This window comes from Vombatus ursinus, unplaced genomic scaffold, assembly GCF_900497805.2.
Source record: "Vombatus ursinus unplaced genomic scaffold, bare-nosed wombat genome assembly UNPS02014772.1, whole genome shotgun sequence".
NCBI classification, from domain to species: Eukaryota; Metazoa; Chordata; class Mammalia; order Diprotodontia; family Vombatidae; genus Vombatus; species Vombatus ursinus.
Genome location: NW_020954550.1, coordinates 37,845,900 through 37,857,593, shown reverse-complemented (window position 1 = coordinate 37,857,593; position 11,694 = coordinate 37,845,900). Strand labels below are relative to the sequence as shown.

The 11,694-nt window shown below is 33.3% G+C and overlaps 1 protein-coding gene across 2 annotated transcripts in view; it reads left to right on the top strand.

Annotated features, from left to right (window-relative positions):
• NIPBL (NIPBL, cohesin loading factor) overlaps nucleotides 1-11,694 on the top strand; it is a 261,926-nt gene that overhangs the window by 161,127 nt on the left and 89,105 nt on the right. For both annotated transcript variants that reach the window (XM_027863621.1, XM_027863622.1), the window contains exon 9: nucleotides 1,377-1,991. In XM_027863621.1, coding sequence (XP_027719422.1) covers nucleotides 1,377-1,991 — 615 coding nt within the window. The remainder of the gene's footprint in view (nucleotides 1-1,376; nucleotides 1,992-11,694) is intronic.

Sequence of the window (11,694 nt, the reverse complement as noted above, 5' to 3'; positions counted from 1 at the left end):
GGACCTATAGGGTCACATGTGGCCTCAAGGCCGCAGGTTCCCCATCCCTGCTCTAGTCAAACCTATACCTGAGAAAGTTACCTTTACTATAGGTCCAATAAGTAGTCTTTGAACTTTTTTTCCAAGACCTACGATGAGAAGAAACTTAGTACCTCCCAAGGCAATCCATTCTACTTTTGGAGAATTCAGATTATTAGGGAGTTTTTCCTTAGATCAGACCTTTGTTTGACTCTTATAATTTCCATCCACAGTACCTAGTTTTGCCCCACTGGGTGAAGCAGAACAAGCCTAATCCTTATTTTAATATACTTTTCTTCACATGTGGCATATGTAATGGTTTCTTTGAGTGGAAATGTATTGAACCTTGTCATTTGCTGAGGCCTGTTAAGTGTTTAGTGCAAGATGTCCCAAAAGCCTGACTACAGCTTTAAGCCTTAATGGCTTGAATAGCTTAATCCTGCTATAAATAGCTAACATTTATATAGTGTGCTAAAGTTTACAGAGCTCTCTATTATTTAATTTCTTGCTCAAAAAATACTCTGAAGATAGTGTTATAATTATCCCCATTTTATAGATGACAAACTGAGGCTAGGAGACATTAAGTGACATGCCTAGGGTTATAGAACTAGCTATTGTCTAATGAGAGGTTCAAACCCAGGCCTTCACTAGTCTGTTTACTATGCCATGCTGCCTGAGTTTCTTCCTGTGTAAAAGGAGAAAGTTGGACTAAATGTTCTCAGTTAGGTTGCCTCTGGCTCTAAAAGTCAGATTTTTTGATGAAGAAAAAAGAGTAAATAATGAAGGGAGAAAATAAAATTAAATTAATTCCTCTCATCATGTAAGAATTATTTTCAGAAATAACACAATTACAGAAATAACTTTAAAATTTTAAGATTTTTTAAGCTATGAAAAATTATTTTATCATTCAACCAAGTTCTTATTAAAAATCTACCTACCACTGTCTACATACTCTGCCTAAAGAAATTATCTTGTGTAGATAGTGTCTCATAATACGATCATTGAAATCTTCATCTAAGAGGAGACTAAAGAAGTTTTAAACCTTTCCTTCTTTCTTCCTTTTGCCCAAGTTGAATTCTTGTAACCTTTCGGAACTATAGCCCATAGCATTAAATTATAATTGCTGTATAGTTTCTGTGTCCAGTGTTTAGCCAGCCCAGTTTTTTGCAAACTATGTTTGTCGCCTGTGGTTGAATAAATTCTTTTCATGGGCATAATGAAACACATTACCCTTTTTAGCTAGCTGCTTATAGAATGGGCATATATTGCTACTTATACAATACTTCTATTATTCCATAGATAAATAGGAAAGATTTATACCAGCACAACTGTTCAGTCCTTTTGAATTGTTTTTCTAGGATCAAGACCACCGTTAATCCTACAATCTCAACCTCCACCCTATTCATCACCTAGAGATGTTCCACCTGACATATTATTAGATTCACCAGAAAGAAAACAGAAGAAACAAAAGAAAATGAAGTTAGGGAAAGATGAAAAAGACCAGAGTGAAAAAGCTGCAATGTATGATATCATTAGTTCTCCATCTAAGGACTCTACTAAACTTACATTAAGACTTTCTCGCGTAAGATCTTCGGATATGGACCAGCAGGAAGATATGCTTTCTGGTATAGAAAATAGCAGTGTATCAGAGAGTGATATTCCTTTTAATGTGCAGTACCCAGGACAAACTTCAAAAACACCCATTACGCCACAGGATGTAAACCGCCCACTAAACGCTGCGCAGTGTTTGCCGCAGCATGAACAGACAGCATTCCTTCAGGCACAACAAGTGCCTGTTTTACAACAGAACACGTCAGTTACTGCAAAACAACCTCAGACTTCTGTGGTACAATCTCAGCAACAAGGAACGCTGTATGATGAAGTAGAATTGGATGCATTGGCTGAAATTGAGAGGATAGAACGGGAATCGGCTATTGAAAGGGAACGTTTTTCAAAGGAAGTTCAAGATAAAGGTAAAATGGTTATACGTTGTTACCTGTTTTTGTTGCCTTACTACTCTGTCATCCTCTCAGAAAATTTTATATTATAATTTTATAAGATATGTTTCTTGTTTTACCACATTTTATACACAATAACCATTCACACTTCTCTATCTTTAATTTATGAACAGGTACCATGTGGAAGTTAGTTTCTTGAATCCTAATTTTTTTTTTTTAGAATAGGATTTCTGTAGGTAATATATCACAGTTCTAGTGACTGTCTCTTATGTATTATATTGTCATGTCATATTTATGGAAGCTAGGTAGTATAGTATGTAGAGTGTTGGAGTCAGGAAGACCTGAGTTTTAATCAGACAGTGTCCCTGGGCAAGTCACTTAACCTCTTTCTGACACAGCTTCCTTATCTACAATATGAATAATAATAGCACCTACCTCACAGCATCGTTATAAATGTCAAATGGGTAAACATAAGTAGAGCATTTTACAAACCTTAAAGCCCTTACATAAATACTAGCTGTTGTCTTGGATGTTTTTTCAACTAAAATGTTCATTGGCATTTATATCACTTTTTTTTTTCACAAGTAAAATACTTAAGAGTTATATATCTGCAATTAGTTTGTGCCAAAGCAAAGACAGCTTTGGTGTTACATTTAGGAGAAGATTATGGATTTGCTTAGGTTGTTAGGTTAATATTTGCAGACATATCATTTGAATTATGTGATCTATCTTATTAGGATAGTATTTGAAGTGGGACTTTTCAGAATTCACACAGTTACTGTGAGTCAAGTAAGTATTCTTTCACATCCAACTAGTATTCACATTATATTAGCTTAATAATGGAGCTTCAAGACATAGTAGTTTTAGAAATTCTTGTTTTGCGAATGATCAAATAAAACAAAGGTCCTAATAGCACTCTAGAGCTATTAGGGACTTAGTGAACTGAAAAAGATTTGATCATTTTAAAGAATCTTTCTGATTTGTTGGTCCAGTTTAGATTAGGGTGGATTTTATGTTTTATGTGAATAGATTCCTGTCCTGAAGGAAGAAAAAATAGAAAGGCCAGGCAATTACTTTGCACTTTTAGTTATTATTTAAAATGCTTGTTGGTTTACTTTCTGGTCTTGTGTTTCCTTTTTTGGGACATTGTTAAATACATTTTTTTTGTGCTAGGTAGAACTTCCTGTTTGTGTGGATTTTTTCATTATGTGACAAAAAGTAGGTAAAACAAAACTTGCTGAGAAAAGTTAAAGTATTAAAATTTCACCTACATACTATGCTAGTTTTAATGCTTAGAAAACATGAAATGCTTGCATTTTGGAAATAATATGCTAATTAACAATCAGGATAACTGATTATATATTGTGCATTTTATTTTTGTTGAAAAACATTGTAGGCTTTTTCTGTTATTGACCTTTATGTAAAATTTGTTCAAAGTTTACAAACTCATGAACTGGACAGAAATTTTGGAAGTTAAATGATTGACTTTGGCTTACCACTAGAAGTATTTGTGATAATTTGGGGGAAATTGAGGGGAAAAAATGAATAGATCTTCTTTTTAAAGGCTTTATTGGCATCCTGAAACCACATCCTTTCTTTGCAGATTTTTTTTTTAAATAGCATTTGTTTTTTAAACAATCTGTAATGATTCAGATATGACTTAATTGAAACTTAGGCAAGTGGAATTGATCTAGAATTTTTCTGAGACCACTGACCTGGTCCTTTATGAAAAAGAAGGTGTTTGTCACTCCCTCTCTAACCTGGTGACTTTGTCACCAGGTTTTGATTGCTGGCTCCTACTTCCCAACTCTCTGACCCATCGTTACCCAGAAGCAAACCCAATAATATTATAAAACGTTATAGAGAAATCCAAGTCTACCATACATACCCCTGCAAAGAACATAAAGGAAAACCAAATGATACAAAAATAAAATAAAATACCTGCACCTAATCCAAAACTGCAAAGTTAAAAGGCAACCAGAAGCTAACAATTGCTGGAAGAGTTCTTACACGAGAAAACGGAGCCCAAACTGTAGTAAAATTACCTATAACCTGGGAACGTAGGGAGAGGCTCCACACCAAGTAAAACATAAATAGGGAGGAAAGAAGCACTACCTAATATAATGAAGAAATACTACAGTTTAACAGAAGCCTAAGAGATAAACTCAGACAAAAAGATTAATTCCACAACGTGTATTAGTAGACCTGCAGAAGAAGAAAAAGTGCCGTAGTTGCAAGAACTACAAAAATGGGGCCAGAAGAAATGAAGCAAGAGATAAAAAGTGATATCAGAATTGAAATAAGAGCTCTAGAGCAAATCATTGGAAAGAGAACTGTTTAAAATAAATGTAGAAAACCTTAACCTTAATGGACTCCTTGCAAACATAACAACAATTAGAACTCAATGACTCCATGAAACAACAGTAAATATTCCAAGTTAAAGATTGAAAAATCTGTCAGTAGATAAATATTGATTAAGTGCCTACTATGTGTCAAATACTATACTAAGCAGTGGGGATATAAAAATTCACCTTGAAAACAGGTCCAGAGGGCAACATAAAAATAGAAATAATCCATTGACAACCTCCTGAAAGAAACTATAGCTTGAAAACACCAAGAAATACCAAAGCCAAATTCCAGGGCTTTCAAATGAAAGATAAGATGATCACAGAAAATAAAATGTTCAGTTTTGATTACATCAAACTAAAGAACTTTTGCACCAGTAAAATCGGTGCAACAAGAATTAGAAGGGAAACAGTTAGCTAAAGGGAAATCTTATGTCCCAGATACATAGGTAATTGATCCAAGTATATAACAATAAGAGCCAATCCATAATTAAAAATGGTCAAAGGATGAATAGGCAGTTTTCAAAGAAGAAAGGCCATCAACAACTGTATGAAAAGACTCTAAAACAATAAGAGTAATAATAATCAGAGAACCACAAATTAAAAATAGCTAAGGTTTTACCTCACATCCATCAATTTGACAAAGATAACAAAGAGAAATAGCTATTATTGCAGGAGATACAGGAGGACAGACTTGCTGATTTACTGTCGATAGAGCTGTGACCAACCATTCTGGAAAACAATTTGAAATTATACTCCAAAAGTCACTGAAATATACATATCCTTTAACTGAACAGTAACACTACTAAACCTATACCTGAAAAGGATGAATGACAGAGGAAAAGTTACTTTGTGTCCAAAAATATTCATAATAGCATTTTTTTTGTAATAGAAAGGAACTAGAAACAAAGTAGATGCTCAACAACTGGGGAATGGCTAGGCAAATTATGGTATATTTATGTATTGAAATATGATTGTACCATAAGAAGTGATTAAAGAAATGAATTCACATAAACTGATTCAGAGTGAATTGAGCAGAGTCAAGAGAGCAGTTTATACAATAACTACAACATTATAATGATCAACTATCAAAAGCCTAAGAACTATGATCAATGCATTAAACAACCACGGCTCCAGAAGACTGACTGTGATTCATGCATCTCTCCTCTTGTTAGGCACTGGACCATCCAAAAGTGTAGAATGAAATACACCCTTTCAGACATGACCAATATAGGTTCTTTTCCTTGACTATATATAGACTTTTTATTTATTTTGGGGGAGAGAAACTTACTGGAGGAGAGAGATGAATAAGGAGTTATGATAATAGTATCAAAAGAAAGGAAAGAAAATAGCATCAATGAAACACTTTAAAGATGTACTGAAGAGAGTAGAAACTGGGACACAGACAAGTGAAATAGTGTTGGAAAAAACATTAAATTTAACATGCTTCTTTTAAATGCTGTATATAATAGAAATTTGTGGTATCATAATACAAGTCTTTTTACACGAAATACTCTTTTTTGTCTTTCATGATGAAAATATAATTTAAAAATTAAAAAGACATAGGAAAAACAACTCATTTTGAAATGGCATTGAAATATCTATCTTAATGTAATAATGTATGTAGGTTTTGTCCTATATTTTCTTTGCTTTGTCCTTTCTTGAATTCTAGCATTCTTATTTCTAGGGTGTTCTTTGAAAGATGTATTTAACTGTTTAGTGATTGGAACCAAGCGTCTAGGACAGGGGTAGGGAACCTGCAGCCTTGAGACCACATGTGGCTTCGAGGTCCTTAGGTGGGACCTTTTGTCTGAGTCCAAGTTTTACAGAACAAATCCTTTTATTAAAGAGATTTGTTCTGTGAAGTTTGGATTCAATCAAAGGGCTACACTTGAGGACCTAGAGGGCCACGTGTGGCCTTGCGGCCAAAGGTTCCTTACCCCTGGTCTAGAAGTGTAGATGCCACCACCTAGAATGTAGTGAACAATAAGGAACATCTTTTCTTATTCCTTTAATTTCCCCATTTTAAAAAAATGAAATACATATCTGTGTATATGTGTGTGTATGTATGTGTATATATATATATGTATATGTATGTATCTTACCTTACTAAAGATGTTAACAAGATTAAATATTCCATATAGTGATTTGAAATTGCAGATGGCACCACAGATGAGAAAATACATAAAATTTTCATGAAGTTGGGATCTTGTTTAAGGTTTTGTCAGATGTCATAATTTGGCCTTATAATGAGGAAATACCTTTTAAAATATTTATTATTTAAGTTACCTTTTCATAAATTATCCACTTAAATTTTTGTACTATATTCTGGCACAGTGTTCTCTTAAAATTTGGCTTTTATCGCATGTTGTGAGGTTGTTGATATCATTTATGCTTAACCCTGTAGTGTTCTCTTACCTCAGTCATCCAGTATATAATTTCTTGGTTCTGTAGTTTAAAACTTTGCAATTCATTTTATTCAGGGATATTTAGGTACTGCAAAAAAGCTCAAAATGTTGGAGTGACCTCTGATGCCAGAATCCTTATCTGTTCATTTACAGTGACCAATTAGTCCTTTTTCCTGTCTAGAGCATACTTTTTTCTAGTATTCGAATACCATATTAAGAAACCAAATTAGTGATCAGAAAGGTGATATTTAGTACTTGTAGAACTAGAACAAAGAGATTTGGCCAGGTTTAAAGAACATTTCACCTCGATTACGATGGGACCTCACCTCTGCCATGGAGTATGCCATCCTCATAAGCAGCTATTCCAGTTTGACTCTTGGGTGCTCTTCTTCCTTGGATAGTGCTAGATGCACTGTAACAGTTCACCCAAACTAACCTTTGAGTTTTCTGTGTACAGAACATCCACCTTTTCCCTTATACATTCTTAACATTTGGGGACTTATAAATTAGTAGTAGTAGTAGTAGTAGTAGTCGCGTCATCAAGAAATGTTTATTAAGCGCCACTCTGTGCCAAGCACCATGCTAAGACCGGGGGATACAAATACAAAAACAACCTCTACCCTCAAAGAGTTTGCATTCTAATAGGGGAAGACAACATACAGAAGAAAGCCAAAGACGTGGGGAGCTGGGGGAAGGGGATGTTGAAGTGTTCCAGGGAAATCCAAAAGTAGTAGAACTGGTGAGAAACAGGGAGAAAAACTGTACTGGGCCTTCTCTTTACTTACAGCTCATGGCCCTGCTCTCCAGCCAGAGGGTCCAGTTAGAGGGGCAGAGAGCCTGGTGAGAGATAAGTATAGGCAGATTCAGTCTTACAGCATAATGAAATTTCCCCATGATGAATTTCCTGGATAAAGGAAGGCATGATGAATAGTTCTAGAGAAGTCCAAAAGTAGTGTGACTGGTGGGAAATTAATGCTACCAAATAACTATAACTATAAATTATAGTTCAAAAGGCCTTTTTTTTTTTCCTTCCAGAGTAACCTCTAAATTAATCTCTCCTCAAAGTGACCCTTCTTAGACTTATACTCACTTTAATCCCAAGTCCGTTCTTTTTCCTAACTGATATACTGAAGGTGAAAATTTATTTCTGTGTGTGTGTGTGTATGTATGTATATGTGTGTGTGTATATGTGTGTATATACATATATATATATATATATATAATATTTTTTTTTTAGCAGACTTTGAATGAAGCACTTAGCTTTTTGGTCTGATTTAGATAATACTTAGTCTTTTGTTTTTTAGAGATATGTAGGCTAATATGCATACTAGTTATCTGATTTTTATAGTAAGCACTTTCAGCCATAACTTTTAGCAGTTTCAGATATTGATAGTTTTTGTATGTAGGGTTTCTTGACTTTTTTTTTTCAACTTTAAAAACGTCAGGATTTTTCTGAACCTAATGGTTCCCTATTTTGAAAATATTGGCATCTGGATATGGTAGGGTTGTTGGTTTTTCATTGTTGATTTTTATATAGTTTTCTCAGGGATTTGTCCAGTCCTAGATGAGGAGGATTCAAACGAAATTGGTATCCATAATGTTGAACTTATTCATAAAAATGGCTTTTGATTATCATGTGAAGAAGGTTGGGAAATGAAGACTGATGGCAAAAAACAAAAACAGATAGAAATTGACATGCTCAGAGAAACTAAATCAAAACTAGAAAAGCAAAACTTGCTCAGCTCTGAGAAACCTTGCTGTCGTGACAGAATTTTTTCAAATTTTCTGTAAATGGTATACTTTTAGCTAGTTGAATATATTATGTGATGTCTTTTTATTAGCTAATGTTTTATTTTTTGGACAAAATTAAAAGAGCAGAATGTCTTTCCTAATTGTAATCATGTCAGTCATGCTCTCAAATGCTTTCAGGTATTATTTCTGTATTAAAAATAGTCATACCATCTTTACCATAATAGTCATATCCCTCAAACACTTCTATGTACAATAATAAAAAAAAAATCCTATGGAGTAATGTCACAGTGATTCTATACTTTACCACAATTTAGTACCATAATAGTTATTTCTCATATTGAAGTTAATTAGGATATGTGCTCAATTTCATTTTTTCATTGATGAAAATTGAAATGGGATTAGTAACAGTAATTTGTAGTCCTTAAATACACTGAAATTCTTTTAAAAAATAAACTTCCAAAACATTCTCATTTTTAAAAAAAAATGATAATATAATTTACTTTAAAAAGATACATTACTTAATTTCACTAAGATGAGATTTCTTTTAGGTAAATCACAAGGTGTTCAAGAGTTTTCCCTTTTTTTCAGATCAAGTATACTTATGGCATCACCTTAATTTATCTTCATAAATGAATATTTCATTTGAAATTTTGAAATCTTATAGCTCTGTTTGAACTAATTGATTATTCCTCTTCTGCAGTTTAAGAGAGCATTTTATGGAAATAAACATCTTGGGAAAGAAACAACTTTGTTGCCTTCTGGCATGCTATTTTGAATATGAATTTTGTGTGTAGGGAAATAATAAATGAACAGTGATCAAAAGTGATCAAAAAGAATGTTGGTCAAGAAGCAGTAAAACAAAAAGCTACATATCTGTTCTCTAGGATAATTGCAAGCAGAGGAATGAGGTCTCAACTGAGTCCACTGATCATAAATACACATGTTCATAGTTTCGGACATAAGAAAGGACTTTTAGAGACATCTAGTCATTTTATAACTGGAGAAACCAAGGCCTACAAAAAAAGTATACCATTCTAGCAACAACTTATATGTTATTAAATAATTATTTGATTTAAAAGAATATAATGGAAGCCTGTTACAAAATCCTCTGCATTAGCACTGAAGGTTCCATAATGTTATAAATGTAAGTTTTAATTTCTGCTAATTTGCCCATGGTCACTCATGCAATAAGTGCAGACGTGAGATTCAAACTGTAATTCCAGTACTCTTTCTAGTACCCCAAGCTTCTATTTCCTAGATTATTTTTCGTCTATAGATTTAGGGCTAGAAGCAACTTCAGAGGTCATTTAAGACCCTCCTTGTTTTTGTTGAGTTTTAGTTGAGGAAATGGAGATGAAAGAGGTTAGGTGACTAGCCAAAACTCACACCGCTATTAAATACCAAAGCAAAGGCTTAAACTTTGATCCTTTGGCTACAGATGACTGTACCATCCTGCCTACCTATAGTGCTATGGTTCAGTGACAAAGTAGGTGTTTTCTGGGGATGCATGGTAACGTCTGATGCTTTGGAACCAAATATAAATCATATTATATCATATTATATTATATCACATTATATCACATTATATTATATTATATTACGTTACGTTACGTTACATTATATCAAAATATAAATCCTTAGGCCTCAGTTTCCTAATCTGTAAAATGGGAAGACCGTAGAATGGCCTTTCCACCTCTAAGTTGGTGATCACATGAATATGTGTTTTTATACTTTTATATTATGAATATGTGTTTGTTCCTATGTGTGTATGTTTGAATTTTCAACACTTGTTTAAAAATTAAAATAACTTGAGCAACTAATGGTACAATGGATAGACACTGAGCCCGAAGTCAGGAAGATCTGAGTTAACATATAGCATCAGACACTCATTAGCTGTGTGATCCCAGGCAAGTCACTTTACCTGTGTCTGTTTCAGTTTCTTTATCTGTGAAATGGGAATAATAATAGCACCTACCTCACAGGCTTGTTATGAGGACTAAATGAGATAATCATTGTAAAATAGTTATTAGCACAGTGCCTGGCACATAGTAAGCACCATATAAATGTTAGCTAATATTATTATTGGTTACATAAATCTATTAAAATTTTTACCTCATGTGGCTACTACTTACAAAATCATTTAGTAAGTACACAATGATAAGAATTCTTGTTTCTTAGCTAAATTATATGACATACAAGAATGGTCATTTTTCAGATTATTGTTGTTGAAAAACTAATCAGGAGGACCCTTGTATCCAAAACATGGACAAGTCACTTAACATATTAGAACCTCCCTGTACTGATGAAATCACAAGTCTCTGCCAGCACTGGTTCCTTGACTTCCTTGTGGTAACTCTTTATTTTTGTTGGCCAAGTTAGAACATTGATGAATATGTTCTATAAGAATTTGTCATGAATACTTTTAAATAATGAGATAGCTTGATATCCCTTCTAGAGGAGCATCTTATGAAAATATGAAAAGGTAAATAATTGTCAAGTTAGTAAATAAAACTTTCATAAATAAAAGTGTCAGTTTAAAAATTGTTACAGTAATGTGATTGTTTACAAGAAATAACTGTCTATTCAGCTTTTAGTATTACTATTTAGTATTACTATTCAGTAATAGGTTATTTTAAAACTAGATTACAGTATTGTCAAGCTGTCAAATCAGTTATTTCATTTAAAAATACAGTTTGAATACTGCAAATATTTCCTTTTGAACCCAAAATGTAAAATATGAAGGACCTTGCTTTGAGGAACATAATATAAATTTCAGCAAAAGTTACTTTACTTTCTGCTCACAGTTAGGAAAATAAATTTTTTTCACATTCTCAGTTATACTTAATTATAAGACATAGTGCTTCCTTAAAAATCCAAATTCACTTGTACTTAACACAGCAGAGGTTAATTCTTGAACTTTTCATATGTACTACGTAAATCTTTATCACAAATGGTGAATCCTAGATATAAAGTTATTTAAAAGTAATACAGCCAAAAATTCTGTACTTTTCTATTCAAAATGGTGTGAATTCCATTTTATTTGTTTCTTTTCATACCTGTTATTAAAAGCTCGTGTTAATTGATTTGGGCTACTGACAGGTTTACAATATTTTGCTTCATCCCTTTTAAAAATGGTTACAATGAATTGTCTTGATTCCTGTTCTTTCTAAACCCAGAGAGAGTATTATTTGTCTTCCTCTTGCATGGGGAAAC